Source organism: Chelonia mydas, chromosome 21, assembly GCF_015237465.2.
Source record: "Chelonia mydas isolate rCheMyd1 chromosome 21, rCheMyd1.pri.v2, whole genome shotgun sequence".
NCBI lineage: Eukaryota > Metazoa > Chordata > Testudines > Cheloniidae > Chelonia > Chelonia mydas.
Window position 1 is genome coordinate 16,930,476 of NC_051261.2, and position 22,786 is coordinate 16,953,261.

General features: G+C 52.0%; 1 protein-coding gene across 1 annotated transcript in view; it reads left to right on the forward strand.

Annotated features, from left to right (window-relative positions):
* The window catches only part of CPNE5 (copine 5), a 194,278-nt gene that overhangs the window by 112,810 nt on the left and 58,682 nt on the right, over positions 1-22,786 (forward strand). Inside the window, exons 11-14 of the mRNA XM_037885250.2 lie at positions 12,725-12,766; positions 13,181-13,256; positions 16,867-16,920; positions 18,190-18,251. Coding sequence (XP_037741178.1) covers positions 12,725-12,766; positions 13,181-13,256; positions 16,867-16,920; positions 18,190-18,251 — 234 coding nt within the window. The remainder of the gene's footprint in view (positions 1-12,724; positions 12,767-13,180; positions 13,257-16,866; positions 16,921-18,189; positions 18,252-22,786) is intronic.

Below are 22,786 nucleotides of genomic sequence, written 5' to 3' on the forward strand. Positions count from 1 at the left end.
GGGATTCCAGGCAAGCTAGTGACCACAAATAGATCACCCTTGGGGAGCGGCTTCTTTGGGCAGTTCTTTTTGATACCCCTCCCCAGTTCTAGCACGCCGCATCCAGCCCTTACCAGGCACAGTCAACAGGGCTAACGAAAGAGCTGGGTAAATGACAAAGGACTGGCTATAAACAACTGTGGTGGATTCCAGGGAGCCATTGTTGGTATATCATAGCACAGCTCACAACAGCTCAGAGACTCAGAAACTGGCAGAAGGACAAAACTCGTAGTGCCATCACCTAGCAAGCTTCTTGAGCTAAAGACGATTAACCCCGAAGCAGTTCCCAGGGAGCCCTGCACCAGGAAACTAGAACAGAAGTGGCAAGTGTGCCATGCAGATGCCCCCATGGCAAGTGGGAGGGAATGCTAGATGCCAAACAGAAGCCAGCTGGCAGGTGGCTGAGGTCCCGTCCTCACCGAGGCCATAGGTCCGAGCCGCCCATGAGGGCCAGTCCTGCAGCAGGGCAGAAGAACCTGACAAAAGCAAGGAGGCCCCTGGCTGTGGCCCTGGAGGACGCTGGGCGTGCTGGTGACAGAGTTGCCACAAGCCTGTCTGGTCACTGACAGGGAAACACGCCAGGAGCAGCAAACAAGCTGCGGGCGGATGCCGGTCGTTGTGGAACTGACAACGGAGTGGCTGTGCGATCAGAAAGGTGTGGCGGGTCCCGGGCAGTGGTTATTGACCGATCTCCACTAGGAGGGAGAATAACCATCTCGCCCCTCAGAGGGGTCAGGCTGATCCCTGGCCTCTGCCCCACAGATCTCCCTTGGTTTGTTCCTACCTGGCTCTGCTAGTTCACGGATGTCACGCCAGGCTGACATTGCATGTTCCTGGGCATTGGATTTTCAAGGGGAAAAAGAAGAGAAGGTGTAACAGTAGCCCCTGTGACTTTTGTAAGCCTGACCAATGTCACATGACTGGGACCAGGAAATAAAGATCCATCTTTTACTGACACTCCTGTGGGCCACACTGACACTCAGCATAGGGTGCCCCCTGGCCAGTGCTCACCCAGACAGGCCGGGCCTCGGCTTGTGTGTCCGGGTGCCGTTTGCCGAGCCCTGATGTCTGGTTTTTTTGGTCTGGGGGGAAGAGGCAGAGCAGGGGGCGGGACCTTGTCCAGTTACCAGCCATTAGAAAGGTGACCACCCTAACTCATCACCTTGGGCTTGCTGTCCCAAGATGGGCTCCCAACAGCCGAGCCATGCAAATGACTAGGTATTTAACACTATGCTCAACCCCCGCTCCTCTGCTGCAAGACACGCTGCAGGGGAAAGGGATTCGCTTCTCAGGCCACTGGACACAAACAGACCCCATAGTTCTCACTGGCTGCTGAACTCCCAGCCTGACTAACCCGGCCTGTCACCCCCCAGGGTCACCCGAAGTCCTGGTGTGGCGCATGCAGTCCTGGAAAGCTGCACCCTCCCGTTGGCTCGCATACTGCTGCTGGGGCGAAGACTGACGCCTCCGTGTGCACAGCCGTCCCAGGGCACAAACAGAGCAGAGCCCGGGTGTGGGGAGGCAGAGCCAATAGTGCGGCTGGAGGAAGGAGCTCTGGAGGCCGGGAGCCGAGGAATGAGGGCTGCTTGTTGGTGGCCACATTAGGCAACCTGATTCTGATTCATTTACACTCATGCGTCTCCAAGAAGTCACACCAAGTGCACATCAGGCCCATAGATTGTGTCTGTTCCTCGATATCAGTGTGATATTTACGCCAATTGTCCTGCCAAATATCCAGCCCTCCCCACGGCACATGGCAACTCCCCCCCCACCCCCCCAAGGGAAGCCAGGCTGGCAGAGACACAAACCCTTGTTCTAAGACTAGCCCATTGTCTGGAGCAGAACTGCTCTCCTAGAGATCAGGAAGGTGCTTTTTTTAGGACAAGCCTTTCTCCTTTGATCGCTGCGTGTAATCATCCCCCCGTTACCTGCTGGGCAGCGCAGAGCTAAGCTCGTAATGCCACTGGCTACAGAGTTGGATCTTTTGTTGTTTTTTGTTGATGAAAAGAGAAGACAGGAAAATGGAACATGTGAAACTGACATGGTAGCAACATCCCAAGGGATGAAAAGGTTTGGAAAACCTCCATGGATCTCCAAGCACTGTACAAACATTAAAGATTTCAGCCTCACAACTAGGGCCTGTTGAAAATTTTCCATCAAAACTATGTTTCAAGAGATTACAAAATTTTTCACAAAAATTGCCTGCTTTCCAGAGAAACATTCAATTTTGCATTGAAAAAAGGAATGCCCGAAAACCAAAGGACTTCAGTTGTGAAATGCCAGCTGTCATGGTGACAGGGCGAGCTGTGTTTAAATCTCTTTTCAGTCCCTTTTGAGTGCATCCCTCTGGTTTCTTTGACAGGTTTCTCTATTCACTCCTTTCTGGGTGGAACCACACAGTCCAACCACTCCTAGACTGCCTCTCTGGGCTGCAGCCTCTCTGGTCACCAACTGTGATAACGTGAAGGCCCAACTGTGTGGCAACTGTAAGCCATTTTCCTCTGGAAACCTGTGTCCAGCAGCTAGTTAAAGTGACTCAAATACAGCTTCTTCAAAACAAACAATTATTTATTCACCCAAAGGTCAATAGCCAGCAGGACAACGGGATAAAACAACAACACATCTATCCACCTGGGACTTACCCAAACTATATTCTTCACTTGCAAGGTCTAGGTAAATTCTACTCAGCCTTGGACTGGGAGAGACAGACAGGAGTGTTCTCCCAGCATGTCTCTGTCAGCGACTCATCTCCAGCCGCTGCTGCCCACTCACCCCCCCTTCCTCTCTAGGCTGGGGACTTTAATGATGTAGTGCCCCTTTGATCCTAGGATCAGACCTGTGTTGGAGCCTGACAGGTGAGCATTTCCCAGTTAACAGCTTCCCCATTGTTCCCTTAAGGACTCTTAGTATGCCCTCTGGCGGTACTTTATCTTTGGCATCCTTTAGTTTCCTGTTTGTTTGCCCCCTGACAGCCTCCTGAGATTTAATTACATGCAGTCGGGCAGGATAATATCAAACAGGCAAACTGAGGTGCATGTAATATTAATAAAATATAGTACAGATAAAGCCCTACTTCTCCACACCGTCACAGTGCCTCATGGGAGTTGTAGTGTGGGTGCATCGTATCCCCCTTCTCTTCTGTGGTACAGGCTCTTACTTAACTTCATCTCCCACAGCACACTGCAGCCATGCAACGGCCCTGATGAGCTGCCTTCTCTCACCAGGAAGGGAGACCATGATGCATGGAGATGTAGTCAAACCAGGAAACTAGTGACTAGTAGCATGAATGTAGAGGTGAATGGGAGCATGAGGCAGCCAAACTACAACTCCCATGAGGCAGCGTTTCAGAATTGAAATATTTTGGGGTTTGAGTATTCACCAAAAACTTGAAATTTTCAGTGGAAACCCCTTTCCCCATTTTCTGACTAGCCGTATGTACAGCCCCCTGTGAGGTCAGTCAGTATTATTATCCCTATGCTACACACGGGGGCACCCCCAGAATTTTTCCACCTGGTACGCATAACCCCCCCTTGTGCCTACTGCCCCTCTCCTGCCGGCTCCTCCAGGCAGGCACTCACTGCAGCGCCTCTCCTTGGCTAGTAGCAGGCCTGCCGACAGGGCGGGGCAAAGGGGGCAATTGCCCAGGGGCCTGGGCGATGTAGAAGGGTCTGGGGGCTCCTGGCTGCTGCTGCTGTAGCAGTATCGTCAGCCCCAGGCCCTCTTTGATCGCCCGGTGGGCCTGGCTCCTAGGTGCGTGCAGGGCGATGCCACGGGCGGCAAAGGCAGCCAGGCGGGCAGGTGGCAGCCCTGGCCGTGCCGGAAGAGCGTGCCCAGCAGTGCAATCAGCAGCTTGCTGGGCAGCGGGCAGCACAGGCACGGCACTGCCCAAATGTCAGGCGGACCCCGGGCCCATTGACTGTTCTGCCCTGGGGCCCAGAATTGCTGTCGGCGGGCCTGCCTAGTGGCAGGTCTTGTGGCTATTGCTGAGCAAGTCCTACCGGCAGAGCAGACGGGACATGAGCTGCTAGAAGTGGAGCAAGATCAGGCAGGGCCCCAGGGTGAGCCCTGGTGCAGGAGCCAGCCTCATGGCAATGGCAAGGAAATGTAGGGTTGGCTGCCCCACAGCTCTCTGTCATGATGGAGGGGGCCACAGGGCCAAACTGGGGTGTGCAGTGAAGCAGCCAGTGCTGCTCCTCCTCTGCCAATGGTACACACCATGTGTAACACGCATACAGCTGTGGGTGCCACTGGCTACAGGTGGGGAAACTGAGGCACAGGGCAACACGATGACTTGCCTAAAGTTGTGTAGTGTGTAAGGATTGGGTAGAATCCCTTTCAGTAGTTTGTGAGCCCTCTCATGGTGCTCACTGTTTGTGTTTCAGAAGCCCCCAGAGTCCTGCTGGAGCAGCGGGGTGTATATGTAGTTAGGCGTGTTGCCTACAGTTAGTAAATGCAGTTATTTGTACCTCACCTCGCCTTGTGGTTCTTTCGTACTATGATGTTGTGTGAAGGGCAAACAACCCAGCAGTCACAGAGCTGAGACTAGAACCCTGGAGTCCTGGCTCTCCACAGCCAACCACTCGATGACACACTGCACCATCTACCCATAACATATAGCATCATTGCTGGGGAAGATTTCGCTTCACGGCCCTTAACAGGGCCAATCCATGCCAGGTTGCATACAAGACTCCGCACCTCCTGGGACACGGCTTTGGGGACCAAGTTCTGCACCTCTTTACAGTGGTGTAAATCTGGAGTAACTCAGCAAAGTCACTGGAGTCACCATGGCTTTACACCAGTATAAGGGTGAGCAGAACTTCTGAGCCCTCTCCAATATAGGCAGGGTGGAACGGGTGCTAGCAGGAGGCAGCGTGGTCTAGAGCAGTGCTTCTCAAGCTATCTGAAGTGGGGGATGGGCAATTTTTTTTCCCAATGTGCGCGCAGACTGGCAGCCGATGGCTCGCGAACCAGCACCGGTCCGCGGACCACCACTTTGAGTAGCACTGGTCTAGTGGATAACATCCTGGACTAGCGCTCAGGAGAGCTGGGGTCTATTCCTGGCCCTGCCGTTGGCCGGCTGAGTGGTCTTGGACAAGTCACTTCACGGGGAGGATGATTCTGACCTCCTTTGTAAAGCGCTTCAAGATCACAGCTGACAGTGTCAGAGAACGAGGTGTTGTTATCAGTGCAGTGTCCCTTATCCGTGCAGCCAGAGACCATGCCAGCCATGCTGTGTATTGTACTTCTCCCCTGTGGCAGCCTTGCAGGCCCGATTACAATACAGGACTCTGAAAAAAGGATCCGCTCTGCTAAAAGTGAGGATCTGGCCCACTTTCTCCAGCGGAGCGGTGCCGATTTACACCAGCTGGGGCTCTGGCCCACTGACTCCAGCGGAGCGGTGCCGATTTACGCCAGCTGGGGATCTGTGCTCAAGACATTTCCGCTGCAGTGCCTCAGTATTTCAGTGCTGGCCGTCGTAGCCATGGTGGGAGCTCGGGGGCAGACCAGTCTCTAGGGCTCCATCACTATTTTAAACACTGTGTTCGGCAGACCTGTGCTGAGCAAAAGTTTCCCAGTGTGAGCCCCGCCTGCCTTTTGGGCAGGGGTGGGCAAACTTTTTGGCCTGAGAGCCACATCTGGTTTCTGAAATTGTATGGAGGGCCGGTTAGGGGAGGCTGTGCCTCCCCAAACAGCCAGGCATGGCCTGGCCCCCGCCTCCTATCCGAGCCCCCCCCCACCCCCCCGCTTCTTGCCCCCTGACGGCTCCCCCAGGACTCCTGGCCCATCCAACCCCCCTGTTCCCTGACGGCCCCCTGGAGACTCCTGGCCCTTCCACCACCACCACCCCCGCTCTCTGTCCCCTGACCGCCCTTGGATTCCTCGCCCCATCCAACCCCCCACTCCTTCCTGACTGCCCCCCCAGGACCCCTGCCCAATCCGACCACCCCTTCTCCCTGACTGCGCCGGACCCCCTGCTCCTAACTGCCCCCTGCCACCCCATCCAACCCCCCCCTTCCTGACTGCCCCCCCTTGCACCTCTGCCCCATCCACCCCCCCCCGCTCCCTGTCCCCTGACTTCCCCCAAACCCCCGCCCCTGACTGCCCCCCGCCACCCCATCCAACCCCTTCTCTCCTTCCTGATTGCCCCCCCACGGCCCCTGCAAAACTACATTGCTCAGGCTTCGGCTTCAGCCCCAGCTGGCGGGACTGAGGGCCCCCGGCTTCAGCCCCATGCAGTGGGGCTTCGGCTTTCTGTCCTGGGCTCCAGCGAGTCTAATGCTGGCCCTGCTTGGTGGACCCCCTGAAACCTGCCCCGGACCCCAGGTTGAGAACCACTGAGTTAGAGGGTGGGCGTGTAACCCAGGAGGGCGTGTAACCCTTTCTGAATGCTTGGTTAGCTTTTCCTCTTTGCCTCAAGAGCCAGGTGACTGTCCAGTCCCCTTCTTTAAATCCCGCTCCATTCTCAACCTTGGCAATCTCTTGTGCCAGTGCATCCCGCCAGGCTAACTGTGTGGAAAATATTGCGTCAATTTTCAGTTTGGCACCTTGCAGTTTCATGACAGCAGTAGCCCTTTCTATTCTTCTTCTTCATGCTATTCTATCTACGTCTCCTCGGAATCTGTCCCCTCATGCGAAAACATTTTCAGACGACGGCTGTATGAAAGAAGCTGCTGTACTCCAGTGAATGAATATCACTGTTCTGATGTGTCTGGATCTCTCGTTCCAGACAGATGCACACATGGAGACAGCCAGCAGACCGATACTGGGACAGACACATTGCTCCCAGAGAGCCTGCTGGCCGCTGAGGAGCCGCTGGCTGTCATGGCCTCCTCCCAACCCCCTCGTAAGTCTCCTGAGACAGTCACAGCTCTCCAGCTCTCAGTCACCAGCCGGAAACGCCTGTCACACACTCTGCCGGAGTTCCAGTTCGGGGGCGATGCTGATTAATTTGCTTACAATTATGTGTCTGGGGGTTGATGGCTTTGGGACTCCAATTGCACTGGGGAAAGCGAAGACACAGGGAGCCCCCCAGCTCCCTGGAGCTAATGCTCTGGGGCCAGGTCTCATTCTCCACAGCCTCTGGGGATTAGCCGTTGGAGTGGTCTGCTGCTGGTTTAAGAGCCTCTTGAAGCCAGTCTGCCCAATCCAGGGTCTAGCCAGTCACAGCCCACAGCACGGTAGCTAGCGAGGAAGCTGGCTCGTTAACCAGGTGTTATGGGTACACAGCAAGAGAACAATCCAGAGCAAGGAAGGAACTGCAGACAGATGTAACAGATGTGGTGCTGTAGGTAGATGCTATAACTAGACATGCCGCTGCGATGTGTACCCGATGCGACATATATCCGCTGTGATGTTTCATACAATACGGTGATATGATCAACGCAACATATACATGATAAATGTGTCATACCGTGATATTATATAATATGATTTGTCACGTACTATGGTGATATGATAGATACAACATATACATGGCATAATGTGCCATACGATACTCTGATATGAAAGATGCAACATATACATGATAAGTGTGACATATGCATGATAGGACATGTCATATACATGACAGATGTGACATACACAAGATATGGTGTGTCATGTGGTGATGATATATACATGCTCAGGGTTACACATACGTATTCCAGAATGATAGATATGACATATGCCTGAAAGATGTGATGTATACATACTTCAGAATGATAAATGCAACATATTGGTACTCCAGAATGATGCTGGAGATTATTTAGGGAGTGTGACAGGGTCAGGCCAGATGGCTACAGGAGAATGTTAGAAGGCAGATATATATTAGTCCCAGATTAAGCAGGTCCATTTTCCCTAGGTAAGGTAACAGGAGCATTTCCAGAACAAGAAGGAACTTGCTGGAACAAATTCAGGCAGGCAGGCTAATTAGGACACCCGGTGCCAATTAAGAAGCTGTTAGAATCAATTAGGGCAGGCTGGCTAATCAGGGCACCTGGGTTTAAAAAGGACCTTACTTCCATTTGTGGTGTGTGTGTGAGTGAGCAGCTGGGAGCAAGAGGCACTAGGAGAGTGAGAAGGTGTACTGCTGGAGAACTGAGGAGTACAAGCTTTATCAAACACCAGGAGGAAGGTCCTATGGTGAGGATAAAGAAGGTGTTGGGAGGAGGCCATGGGGAAGTAGCCCAGGGAGTTGTAGCTGTCGCACAGCTGTTCCAGGAGGCACTCTAGACAGCTGCAGTCCACAGGGCCCTGGGCTGAAACCTGGAGCAGTGGGCAGGCCTGGGTTCCCCCCCAAACCTCCCAACTCCTGATCAGACACCGGAGGAGTTGACCTGGGCTGTGGGCTCCACCAGAGGAGAAGGTCTCTGGGCTGTTCCCTGACCCACATGGTGGATCAACAGAGACTGTGGGGATAGTTCTTCTTCCTTTTTCCCCATGCTGGCCAGTGATGAGGTTAGCTGAGTGAACGGCAGGTTTGAGCCACGAGCAAAAGTGGCCAAACTGAGGGCTGCCGTGAACCTCTGAGGAGAGCAAATCCGCCAACAAGACCCATCAAGGCAGAGGAGGAACTTTGTCACAGGAAATATAGCACATTGCTGGAGGAGGATTTTTTGCATCTTTCCTCCACACAATTCAGAGCTCTATAATTAATGCATAATAAATACATAAATAAATAATACCATGATGGGTGTGCATGTGGGGGTGTGAATTTGAGTGTTAACATAGCCAGAATATGTGTCTCCTTGTTTTGGACCCAGTATAGTCTTCCGTCTGTCTCTTCCTAGATTTTTAGCCATCATGCTCACTTGCCGAGCTGGGTGGGGGAGCATTAGTTTAATTTACTTTGCGATCCAGGGTATTTTTCTCTGGAGGTCTCCCAGGGGCACATCCCTCTGGATCAGTACTACCTTCTTCTTGGGCTTTGGTTTTTATTCACAAAAGGAACTCAAAAGGAAACAATGCAAAGCCCAGTCCAAGCCTTGCCCCTAACTTAGCTGCTCCTCCTCAGGGCTGCTCAGCCCATACACTAGGACCTCCCTCTCTAGTTAGACATGCCCATCTCCCTTATAGCTGGGTGGGTAAAGAGCCAGCTGCCTCAGAGAGTTAGAAGAACCCACTTAGGTCCAGATTTATGAAGGTATTTAGACACCTAACAATGCAGAGAGACACCTGAGCTGCTTGGGCACGTTTGTAAACTCCACTGCATCCTGCATCCTTTGTAAATCTGGCCCTTATCCCTTTCCCAGCCAAACTCTCATACAGCTCCATGCCCTGAAGCCTCCTTATCCATCATCCTTGCCCATGTTCAGCTTCCAGCCAGTCTGGCAAGAGGTTGTCACAAAGGCTGACAGACCGACCCTTACAAGGTCCGGCCCTGGGTGCAATTGCAGAGGCGAGAGGCCCCTGACGGATGCTCAGTGCTGACAGCTGCTTGGGGCATGGTATTGCTGTTAGGGCTGGAGGTGCAGCCAGCTCCTTTGAGAGAGTGAACGTTTGGGGCTGACTGTCCGCGTGTGACTTTAAATGTAATGTCCGTGCCACTTTGGCATCACTAATCTCGCAGGCGGCTTCATGCCCATCACTTCAGCGCAGAGGGGAGGCCAGCTGGGGAGTTTAGCAGAGTGGAAGAGCAGTGGGATCTGGGTATGACTTTCTGTGTCTCTGGAAGTGTGTAAATGCATTAGGATCAACCGAGGGGAGTCAAAATTGAGTCTCCCACCGCTCCGGAGAGTCCCTAATCACCAGGTCTGGGGTATCCTGAAGTGGGCCTTTCTCAGTCTCCCCTGCTAAAGTGTTCCATGGGGTATAACTAATTAACTCTACATTGGGCCGGCCTCAGCTCCCCATCTGTACAATGGGACAACAGCTACCTCCCAGGGTGCTGAGGGTAAATACAGTAACGATTCTGAGGTGGTGGGGCCAAATAAGGATCTTAGATCAATGATTTACAATCCTGTGCTGGTAAGAATATAATTAATGGCGGGAGACCCAGCTCCTGGGGCATTTGACACTGGGCTCATCTTTAATGGAAACAATGACTCATTAATCAACTTATCTGCTGTGATTTAAGGGGCAGAGCAGGAATGATGGGGAGTCAGGGACCCTGCTTCCATTCCGGGCTCTGTCACTGATTTGCTGGGTGGCTTTCAGCAAATCACAGCGCCGCTCCGTGCCTCAGTTTCCCCTGTAAAAAGACGGTGCTAATATTTACCTAGCTGAGGCTGAACGCTTGCTAAGCGCATTCACCACCCCCTCCAAGACAGGGTATCCCTTTTCTCAGCACTCTGTCTGCATTCTGTGCATCTATAGTGAGCACCGGCTGGACCTCATTTCCACTAAGCAAGAAATTGACAGTTACATTAGATGAGGCAGGTTTTTCTGTAAGGAAAATAGGATGAAATTCAATAAGGACAAATGCAAAGTCCTCCACTTAGGAAGGAATAATCAGTTGCACACATACAAAATGGGGAATGACGGCCTAGGAAGGAGTACTGCGGAAAGGGATCTGGGGGTCATTGTGGATCACAAGATAAATATGAGTCAACAGTGTAACGCTGTTGCAAAAAAAGTAAACCTCATTCTGGGCTGTATTAGCAGAAGTATTGTAAGCAAGACACGAGAAGTAATTCTTCTGCTCTACTCCGCGCTGATTAGGCCTCAACTGGAGTATTGTGTCCAGTTCTAGGTGCCACATTTCAGGAAAGATGTGGACAAATTGGAGAAAGGCCAGAGAAGAGCAACAAAAATGATGAAAGGTCTAGAAAACATGACCTATGAGGGAAGATTGAAAAAATTGGGTTTGTTTAGTCTGGAGAAGAGAAGACTGAGAGGGGACATGAGAACAGTTTTCAAGTACATAAAAGGTTGTTACAAGAAGGAGGGAGAAAAATTGTTGTTCTTAACCTCTAAGGAGAGGACAAGAAGCAATGGGCTTAAATTGTAGCAAGGGCAGTTTAGGTTGGACATTAGGAAAAACTTCCTAACTGTCAGGGTGGTGAATCACTGGAATAAATTGCCCAGGGAGGTGGTGGAATCTCCATCACTGGGGATTTTTAAGAGCGGGTTGGACAAACACCTGTCAGGGATGGTCTAGATCAGTGCTTCTCAAGCTATCTGATGTGGGGGACCAGCATTTTTTTTTTTTGGGCCAATGGCTCCCAGTCCGCAGACCATCTCTTTGAGTAGCACTGGTCTAGATAATACTTAGTCCTGCCATGAGTGTGGGGACTGGACTAGATGACGTCTCAAGGTCCCTTCCAGTTCTGATTCTATAAACCCGGCTGCTTCAGGGCATAAAGCGATTACTAGCCATACAGGTCAAGAAGAAGCTTCCTGCATGGGCAGGTTATTCCATAATTATCCACTGAGGTTCTGCCCCCTCCTCTGAAGTAGCTGGTACTGGGCACTGAGGGAAACTGAGGCCAGATATCCCCTGCTCTCTGATCCGCTTTGGCAGGGCAGCTCTGTGGAGATCTCAGGGTAGCAGTCACCAGCCAGCACTCTGCACCTGGTGACCCACGGCTCCTGGAACGATCCTAGCTCCCTCCTGTGTGGCCCTGCTGGTCTCCGCAGCACGGTGGGTTCACCCCACACACTTAACTCGTTCGCCTGCTTCCAAGAAAGTCCAAACAGATTATTAAGATGATTTTTAATTATCATTCCAACTCCTGCGCTGGAGATTTAATTAGTTTGTTTTGACTGTTGCGTGGGTCTTTCCCCCCCCCCCCCCCCCCCCCCCCCCCCCCCCCCCCCCCCCGCCAATACCACCATTTTTTTGGAAGTGTATTTTTAGCCTCAGTTGCCATGGAAACATAGACATCAGGGCCAAGCCAGTCACAGATGGAGACAACACACGCAATCCACCCCCTCACTTTGTTTCCCTGATTGAGACAGCACTTTGAGTATTAACTCCTTCCCCACCCACTGGGTGCAGCCACGGGCTTCTAACCCAGGTCTGTCCACATCGTGCAGTAATCTCTGCTCCCTTGCGTAACCATCATGAGCGAGGGTGTGTTAGAGCTGTGCTGATCTGTAGGGGTGCGAGTCTGTGACAGCCTTTCCCCTGTAGCGCTTCCTGCTTTTAGGTCTGGAGGGCCCTGGTTCAATCCATGATGATCACGCTTGTGCCAAACTCCACTGGAAGCTCTGTGCTGAGCTATTCTAATACCACTCTCTGGAAGGGGGCTGCAGAATTAGGCCTGGCCCAGAGACTGGTGATGGGAATGGTTAGAGACCTACAGAACCATAGAAATGTAGGGCAGACAGGACCTCAAGAGGCCAGCTAGTCTAGCCCCCTGGTGAGGCACCATTAACTATATTCTCATATATAGAGGGCTTGAAAAGAAAGGCCGGGTTGCCTTATTGAAGAGGCAATGAAGAGAGGGCAGGATAAAGGTGTACAGAGTAAGCGGACGAGGAGCAGTACAGAGCCCAGACCAGCAGAGGGATGAAAAACTTACAGGCCATAGACCAGGAAAGTAGGAATGTGTTTAGGTGAGACCTGGGAGGCAATGGAGAATGGACAAGACTCTTCCAGGCTGCACAGTAGAAAACTCTTGCAGCAGCATTGAGTGAAGGGCCAGAGAAGATGCTGATGCTAGCCTAGGCTGTGCATGTGGGGGCAGAGGGATGATCTGACCTATCCTTTAGTGAAATCGTCCCATCCTGACTCTGGCAATAACGTTGGCATTGTGTCTTGCAGGACCATCAAGGTGGAGGTGTATGACTGGGATCGGGATGGCAGGTAAGGGGGACTCACTAGATCTATGCAGCCTCCAATACAAACCACAAAAATGCCAGAGCAGGCTAGGCACTGAAGCCAGTGAGGGCTTTGCAGTGATTCCATCCGGGGCAGGATCAGGGCCATTGTGCTGCAGACATTACTCGTTCTCTTTGCAGAGAGATGCTTTGTCAGTGATTCCAGTGCAGCAGAGAGGGAAAGACAACAGGAGAAGAGAGGGGACTGAGAAAGAGACAGCAAGGAGGGAAGAAGGAGCTTGAGTGAACTCTACAGCGGTGGTTCCCCCCAGGACCCTGCCTCCACTTAGCAATATGGGAAGGTCAAGGTGGTCATGGCCCCTTGACACCTGGGCACAACCCCCAGGCTGACAATCCGTCACTAGAGCATTTCTCATAAAGCTTCTCTTTCCATGCACAGCCACGACTTCATTGGGGAGTTCACAACCAGCTACCGGGAGCTGGCCCGCGGGCAAAGCCAGTTCAACGTCTACGAGGTGAGTGACAGACGGGGCACCCCCGGAACCCACCTAGGGGGCTAGCCAAGCTCTGGGCAGCCAGGCCTCCACTGTTCTGGGCCACGTCCCTTCCACCAGCCTTGTGCACTCCAGTGTTGAGAGGTAGTGTAAATCAGGAGTGGCTCCTGGGCTAGATCCTCAGCTGGCGTAACCTGGCAAATGTCCAATGGAGCTATGCTGATTTACACCAGCTGAGGGTCTGGCCAGTGGTCACCACCAGTGTGACACCATTGTGAGATCAGGGCTGATGATTGCCTAGTCCCTTGTGCAGTTGTTTGTACCTGTGGAAAGGGAGTGACAATGGTCACCCAATCAGTTTGCTGTCACACACTGGCTGCTCTCCTCGGACAGCCTGGATTCACCGCATGCTGACATCACATGGGAGGTGGGTCTGATGGTCTCTCCTAACTTGGAGAACATCTGACTACAGGGCAAGGACCATCTTTGTGCTCTCTGTTTGTACAGCACCTAGCACAGTAGGGTCCTGGTCTGTGACTAGGGCGTCTTGGCACCACGGTAATAATAAATAACAATAATTGCAATAACAAAATCAGCACACAGCTGAGTCCCTGCTCAGGAGATGGCCAGGTCTGCCAGTGAGCAGTGATGGGCATCAGAAAGCTGTGTGGGGAACTTGGGCCTGGAACAGTGGTAGATGGAGGTGCATCGGCAAAACTGGCAGTCTTGGGGAGTCCAAGACTGAAACAGCAGAGGTGAGGGTGCAAGGGCATTGGCAGAGTAGGGGATGGGGAGCTATGGGCTGGAACAGAGGGAGGGCAGCTGCTCAGGACTCAGGGCATTGGCAGGAAATTGCTCAGAAATCAAGATTCAAGTCTCCCTGAGCATAGAAAATACTGTATGAAAGCCAATTATTAGACATTTCCTGACAGTAATAAATAATACAAACAAATTGCTACTGTACAACCATAAAGGGATTTTACCATGGATACAAACCCATCTGTGAGTTACTCCGGGATACTCCCATGTTTCTGTTTGCTATTGGGCTCTGCTTGTCATATCTCCTTGGCTGCGACACCTGATTGATCCTTCCAGGACGCTGGGGCAGTCTCAGCATCCAGGAATCCAATGAACTAGCAATGGGAAAGGAGACTAGACACCTCGGTGCAGGGGACATTGTGGGCCAGATGCTCAGCTGGCATAAAGTGAAGCCAATAGGGCTATGCTGATTCACATCCTCCAGGGGCCGCAGCCCAGAATTTCAACCTCGCACTAACTGAAGTCTGGACATCCCGGTATGTCAGCACCTTGGCCACAGTTTACCACTAGTGATGTCATATGGCCAGAACAGAGTGCGTGTAGCTGCCTCACCAGTGAACTCCCGGGGGTTAGCACTCATGCAGCCTGTGTGAGATGGATTCTGCTGGTGGGGCCTGGCTGGTGTTTCTCCACGTGGCTGGGAGGCAAGGCGGTGGCTGGCTATTTGCTGGCCTGCCACAGCAAGTAAAACCTGGGACGTATTTCATGTCAGCTGAGCCAGGGCAACTCTGTGCACAGGTGTAAGTGGGGACACAGGGCAGAGTAACAGCGAGCAGGCTCCAGGCAAGCTCTTTGCCTGCTGTCAATCAGCATCGCTCCATTGACTGAGGGCCTCCGTTCTTAAAACTCTCTGTGCAGATGGCAGAGCCGGTGTGTCCGCGATAAGCAAATCCGAGCAATGATCCCATGCCTGAATCCCCTGCATTCTTGGGCTGGGTTTCCTTCCCTCTCCCAAAGTGCTTTGTGCCCTCCCCACACCTTAACTGTGGCAGCTCCCTTTTAGCCTCATCGGATGTGACGTTTCTAGGCCAGCTTTCCGAATGGCCGCATGGGCTCTGACACACTATTAGTGTCCCAGCATGTCTCATCGCAGGCTTGCGGGGCTCCCTCCAGCGGGAGGGGGGGGAGGGAGCAAAGGGGAGGAGGGGGAGACTGGCATATAAGTTGTTCAAATCATTAATGCCTTTTGTTCCAGATGAATTCCCAAGGCCTTATCAAAATGGATCATCATGAAGGGCAGGGGGAAAAGTGATTTCAGATTCGCTCTTTTTGGAGACAGAGCAAAAATGTCAATTTGCTGGCTGGAAAGGCCATGTTCCTGGTTATGATTGAGAGCCTCAGGGAAGCCAGCAGAGCCGCTGGGCGGGGAGAAGATCAGGACTTGCTGGAGAGGGCCAGATGAGCAGTAGGGTCAGGAAATCTGGGCGCTTCCCCATCCCAGATGTTGGAAGGACCTGGGCCCTTATGGAGCAGCTTGGCTGTGGAAAGTAGCCAGGGCAGTTGTGTCCTGCAGAATTTGGACATTTGAAGAGTGGACTTTCTGGCCAAGCTTTTTCAAAGAGGCCAGTGATTTTGGGCACCCAGCTTGAGCTGTCTTAAAGGGACTTGATGTCAAAGTGTCCAACACCAGCCCTCTGAAAGTCAACCCCTTCAAGGTGTCTCCAGGTTGGGTGCTCAAAAATGGAGGTATCCCAAATCACTAGTCACTTGGCCTCCAGGTCTAACAATGTGGACAGTGCTAGTCTAGCCCTGAAGAAGGCTGGCCCAGTGGTCAGGATGCTAGCTGGAGACAGAGTTCAAGTCCCTTCCCCCTCTATGGAATTTGTGTGGGATGCTGGGTAAGTCACATCTCTCTGGGCCTTAGTTTTTCATCTGTAAAATGGGTTTGATAGCCCTGCCCCGCCTCGTGGGGGATTGGAAGGGTAAATATCATAAAGATTGTGAGGTGCTCAGGTTCTGGGGTGATGGGGGCCATGCGTGCTCTTTGAGAGTGAAATCCCCCTCTGCAGAGAGCCAGCATGGGGCCCGTACACCATTTCCATCCTCCATAAACCCTGCTGGGAGGACAGTAAGTGGTGCCTCAAGCTGAACCTCAGCACAGGGTGACTGCTCCCATGGGGCTTCATCCTCCGCTGCTGTAGATCAGCTGAGTTCAGTGGGGGCTCCCCCAATTCATGCCACATTGTGACTGTACCGTCAGTGCTGAAATCTCTAAAATCTTTTCCTAGAATTGGGACCATGCTTTGGGACACAGAAGGGAAACATTCCCTTTAGTAACAGAAGCATTGTTATGTTCTCCGGCATCCTGAGGGCTGCTCAAGCGAGATGTAAAGAATTGCCTTTGCTGAGAGCTGAATTTGCTGCTTTAGGCTGTTCTGCTTCCATCCTTATCCCTGCTAAGGGATGGCTATATAAAGATCAGAAGCAAGATGGGTTGTTTTTACGTTGCTGATAAGTTTTTTGGGAGGGGTGGGGGGCATATCTCAGACTAAAAATAAAGATAAGCATCCAGATAATTTGGAGACTTGTTCTGATGTCCGAATATCTGACGCGATGGATAAAGACAGATTGATAACATGTTCGCAGTGTTTTCTATCAGTCATATGCCTCTCACTTGGAACACTGTATTCAGTTTTGGTTATTCACTCTCCAGTAAGATAGAGCAGGAAGAAGACACACTGGTAAAAATGGACAACCTCCACCATCACTATTGCTGAGGGACCTACGCCAATGGTGTCATTTGTGCTAGCATAAGCAGGCTTCACTTTGGGCCCCAGGATATTCAGTCTCTTCCATTTCCTTCGTCTTTCAGGTGGTGAATCCCAAAAAGAAAATGAAGAAAAAGAAATACATTAACTCGGGAACAGTAAGTGATGTTGTTTTTTCTTTGGGATTTAAGCTACCCAGGAAGGCAGGAGATGATTATCCCCGGATGGTGAGTTGCCCAATGGCAAGCTGCCATGCAGAACCAACCAATCAGATTTCAGAGTAACAGCCGTGTTAGTCTGTATTCGCAAAAAGAAAAGGCGTACTTGTGGCACTTTAGAGACTAACCAGTTTATTTGAGCTGTAGCTCACGAAACCTTATGCTCAAATAAATTGGTTAGTCTCTAAGGTGCCACAAGTACTCCTTTTCTTTTTGCAACCAATCAGAAGCATTCTTTCCCCAACATTCCCCCCGCCGCCCCATGTTATGCTTTGATATGGAGGGTCAGAATTTTCTGCCACATCACTAGAAATGTGGAACCACTCAGTCACCAATCAGCTTCTTGTGGACCAGTTTCTGTTTTGATCTTATAAGCTGAAGAGACCTGATCGCTGTCAGACCTTGGATGAGAGACCTCCTAGGAAAGCCCAGGGACTGGGACCTCCAAAAAGAGTGAAACTTGTGATTCCTGTTGAATCCCTAACCAACTGAAACTAATGGGCCCTCCAGGCAGACGTGAAACAAGAGCTGGATCAAAATGGGGTGGCGGGGAGGATCCATGGTGACAACCAGAAATTCAAATTTCAGACGATTTCAGCTGAAAACCAAAACCTTTAAATTTGGAAATGCTGCTGCAGCACCTTGTTGGAGCTGGAGCTTGGGCACCTCATGCCTCCATCCTCTTCTATGAGCCAGGCTTTTTTCTTGGTCGGTATTCATCTCCCATTTTGCACCGCAGTCCCCTCTCTTGGAGAAGGGAAGTGTTACTTGGGCGTCCCTGGCCATGGGGCATCATGGGAGATGAAGTCCAGCGCATAGAGAAGAATGGCGCATGAAGTGACTGAATCTCAGTTCCCCTGAAGTGCTACCGCATCCCTTCAAAGTCGGTGTGTCTTAGTTCCTAGGGGGATTTTCCAAGGAATGCAGACATTTCCCATGAAATTCAGATATTTTCACCAAAAAACACTGTAGCTGAAAACTCAATTTTCCACTGAAAAATAGTTTTGACAGAAAATGTCCGACCAGCCCAACATGACCCACATTGCCAGAGAGCAGTGTGGGGAAGTTAGCTACTTCCTTGGGCTGACCAGCAATCTGTAGTCTCCAGGGGCATCCCACTAGCACCTTTCCTCGGCACTCAGCCCTGCACCAGTGATCCCTGCAGTCTTGGTGGCTGTGTAACGTGCTGCCCTGTCTCTTGGTTCCGAGGTGACGCTGCTCTCATTCACTGTGGAGTCGGAGTACACCTTCCTGGATTACATCAAAGGAGGGTAAGTGGGTTATGGTTTCCCTTCCTAAACAAACAGGATCCTGGCGCTGAACAGCCTGGCTCCAGATGAGGATAGGGCCACTGTCTGTTTCAGGACAAGTGAATTGCCCAATAATGCTGTGTTGGCCTGTGATGATGATGGTGTAGCTACCAAGAAATCCCATTGCAATGTCCAGAGTAAATTCACGGCCCTTCCAGAAACAAGGACTCTAGCCTGAACTTTGCAGAGGGGTGCAAGCCCTGAGTGGACAGTACGGTGCCTGGCAAAACCTGATCCAGCCTCTGCTGCTTTCTGATTCTCTTCGGCCCCAGCTACACTAGAACACAGAGCCGCTGTCGGGAGTGGCTCATGACCATGAGTGCCGACCTCGGGGCACTGTCAGGAAACAGAGCAGGCACCCCAAACTGCTGATGTGTCCTGTAAGATTTCACCAAGCCAGTAACAAATGTGAACTCCTGGAGTCTTACCATGGAGTCACAGTCGTCTTGCCACCCAGACAAACTGGACTTAGTGATAAACTTACAAGAAAAATCACACAATGTTCAAGTTGCTTCCAGTCCCAAGAAACCAGTCACTAACCTCAGATCAATTGGTACCCTAGATCGTACACCAAAGACAATCCCTGTATTGAACTATCTAAAGGTTTATTAACTAGGAAAAAGAAATGAGAGTTATTTACAAGTTAAAGCAAGCTAACATGTACACCCAAATGAGTTCACATCTAAATCCTAAAGGTGACAAAGTTGTAGTGATCTGTCAATTCAAAGTGTCTTTCAGGGCAGACCCCGAGGTAACCTGTGGGGATCTCTGTCTCAGTTTAGAGTCTCTGGCCCTGTCAGAGTTCAAACAGTGAAGAGAGAGATGGAAAGTTTTCATGTGGTTTTGTTTTATTTCCTTAGTTCAGCTTCCAAATCCTTGGTCCAAGAGGGCCGTTAACCAATCTTTTGTATTGCGATGTTCCTTGAGAGCCCATCTCATTTTAACCTGGGTTCACAAGTTCAGAGCAAACATTTTCAAAGTTATGAAGCAAAACTTACATATTTCCCTATCGCATGGACTACAGACAGTGCTCGTGAGATTAATGCATGCAGCCACTTACAAGCATTTCAGAGTCTAAACACTGACTACATTCATAGCAGACTAATACCTATTTTGAGCAAAACTAACAGGTGATTAGTTTGCCAGTTCTTAACTAATGCCCGCAGCCTGGGCAAGCGCTGGCATCTGGCCGGGCAGCGTTACACACTGCTTATCAAGGGATCAGTCTGATGTGCTACGAGTCTCAATCAAGCTTCCTCCAATGGTGCTGAAACTAGTCTGATCCCATCTGCACTAGCAGACCAGCTGCTGGAGGGGCCAATTGCTGATAATAGCATTGTCAGCAACAGATTGTTAAGAAGACATCACTGGAGCCCAGTCGACATAAGGAAAACACCCAGGGAGGCAATGGAGGTTGCAGTGCCATCAGCCCAGTGGGATTGCCACACCGTGGCCTAGAGAATTCTGGGAGGGGATTCTGGCAGACAGGCTCTGGCCTCAGGATTCGGCTCCAGATTGCAAATGCCCCAAGTTCAGATAGGGGATATTGGTTTGGGTCCATCTCATTATCTCAGTCCTGCAATGGCCCCAGGAGTTGGGCTGCGTGGCTAATAGGACTTTTCCATCCCTACTTTCTAAGACTAGTGCTGGTGTTGCAACAGAGGTTCGCTTGGCTAGGACATCAGAGACCAGCAGCAGTTCTACGGGCTGAGAATGCTGCTCTGTGCAAATGCTCTGGGCATCTAATTTCTTGGCCTTCTGTACTCTGGCCTGCCTGTTGGGATGGCATGATGCCTGCTTACAAATTGGTTAGACTGATGGCCAAGGATGCAGAAGCCAGATGGCGATGGGTTGAAGCAGGTGATGCTGCCAGTGCCATCCGTAGTGTGGGCCCCTCCTGGGCAGACTCACTTGTGCTGCAATGGCTCCTTGCACTTGGGCAGACCTATTGACACGTAGGTGCCCAGAAGGGATACCTGGACAGATGGAGAGAAAGGGGCACAGTGTGCAGAGGCTCCTGGCTGCCAGTGAGACAGACATTGTGGCAAGGCAGCAGATTCCTGCAAACCTGGGAGGCCTCCTGGGTGGGCGTTGTGACCAGAACTAGTGTCTGTGGGCTAGGGAGTGTGCGTTCATATTCCGGGCACCTCAGTCCAGGCCTGCAGCACCCTCTGCCTATGGCTCCGGAGGGCACGTGCCTCAGGATGCAGGTGAGCGAGTCGGAGGCCTACCTGCCAGCCCCTCCTGGGAAGCTTTGGCTGTGTTCTTTACACCTGAGCTTCTGCTGCTTTAACCTCCGGCTCCAGACCACAGTCAGCCGGGAGAGAGCCAGGAACTGACATCGTAGGGCGTGACGAGCTTGGCCAGAACCTGGAGAAATGACTTCATACACCCCACTCACCACGAGCCCATACACAGGAGCTCCCTGTACGCATCAAGGTTGGTCCCGTACAGCTGAGTGCGAGCCAGGACTACTGGGTTCTAGCCCCAGCTCTGGCAGATGAGTGGCTAGCGCAGTGCGGCTTGGGAGCCAGGACTCCTGGGTTCTAGCCCCTGCTGTAGGAGGGTGGGACACCTAGTGGCTAGAGGAGTGGGGGGTAGGACTGCTCTGTTGCTGACTCACTGTATGACCTTGTATGCAGCATAGCTGTAGCTGCGTGGTCGCAGGGTATTAGAGAGACAAGGTGGTTGAGGTAAATCTGTTATTGGCCTGACGTCTGTTGGTGAGAGAGGCCATCTTTGGAGCTCACACAGAGCTCCTCTTCAGGTCTGTATGAGCTTGGGCAAGCCACGCCCCCTCTCTGTTCCTCAGCTGCTCCATTTTACAGATGAGGATTATGATACCGACCCTCCTGTGCTGAAAAGGATCTTGTATGAAGTGGGTGTCACGGCGTCACCGGGCGATGCTCTGGAACTGCTCCCTACGAAGCCAGTCAGGACTCTGGGGAAGTCTCCTCTCTGGGAGCAGCCTGTCTGCAGGACACACAGCTCCCCCGGCTCCACCTTCCTGGGTCTGACCTCAGAGCATTCAGCATCCTCTGCCCCTCCGTGCACTTCCCACAGCGAGTCTGCCCAGGCTGGGTCCTGGGGCAGCCAGAGGGTCCTGCCCCCCAACTCCGCAGTCAGACGGGACTCTCAGCCAGCCAGGAAAACAGAGGTTTATTAGACGACAGGAACATGGTCTAACACAGAGCTTGTAGGTGCAGAGAACAGGACCCCTCAGCTGGGTCCATTTTGGGGGGCAGTGAGGCAGACAACCCCGTCTGCACTTCACTCCATGTCCCCAGCCAGCCCCCAACTGACTCACCCTCCACCCCCTCCTCCTCTGGGCTTTGTCCCTTTCCCTGGGCCAGGAGGTCACCTGATTCCTTTGTTCTCCAACACCTTTAGCTCTCACCTTGCAGGGGGGAAGGGCCAGGCCATCAGTTGCCAGGAGACAGGGTGTCGGCCATTCTCTGCCTAGACAGCCTTGCACTGCCCTCTAAGGCTCTGCAACAATCGCACAGCTTATCCCACCCCCTAGATACTTAAGAAATGCCTAGGGGAAACTGAGGCACACACACAGTATTCAGAGAGAACATTAAGAACAGTCCCACTTCGTCACAGTGGGTTTCCTTTCTCCTCTGCCTCTTCCCCCGTCCCTGTGATTCTCAGGGCAGAACAACAATTCCCCTCGCGTGGCTCTGCTGGCACGATATCGGAAACAGGCAACGTTACATTTGTACAGACATCGGTGACGTCTGTCACAGCCGTGAATTTCTCCCTTCTTTCCCCAGCACCGGGGCTGTTTTGTCACATTAACCATGATCTCTTTTACCTTGTGCCAACTGAGGAGCTCACTGGATTGCTTTTCCGTCCTTGACAGCTGGCTGCCTGGGCTCTGCGCTAACTAGAGGGGCTCAGAATGGTACAGATGCGATGGCTGATCGCATTACACTCACAGGGATCCCCGAGAGAGGGGCTGATGGGGATGCTGTCCAAGACTGGTGGGGCAGGGCTCCCTTGTGCAATCTGCTGCAGGCCATCGAGGGGAAACCTTTTCCCTGGAATAGATTTGGGGAGGAAGAGAAGCAGTGGTGGGTGTAGTGAGGGGGTGTAGGACAAGCTGTGCAAAGGAATAGAGTGTAGGGCGGTGTGTAGGCCCGGCTGTGTGAGGGAATGGGAATGTCGGATTCTGAGGGATTCCAGACAGACCTTGACAAACTAAGGAAATGCCCAGGCCAAAGGATGTAAGGGGAGTCCAGCGATTTACAGGGATGGCCAACTATCTTTCCAGACTCTGCACACACCAGTCAGAAACCTGTGAGCCCGGGAGGCAGCCAACGCAGCATCGGAGTGGTTAGAGACCCACAGATGGGCATATGGACGAGGAAAGAAAATGGTAAGCAAGGCGCCAGTCCTAACGTGCTGCAGCCCTGCAGAGCAGCTAGAGCCCCAGGGGAGGCCTAGGAGCAGCACTGATGCAAAGTCAGCAGCCCACAGCACTGGCCGGCAGA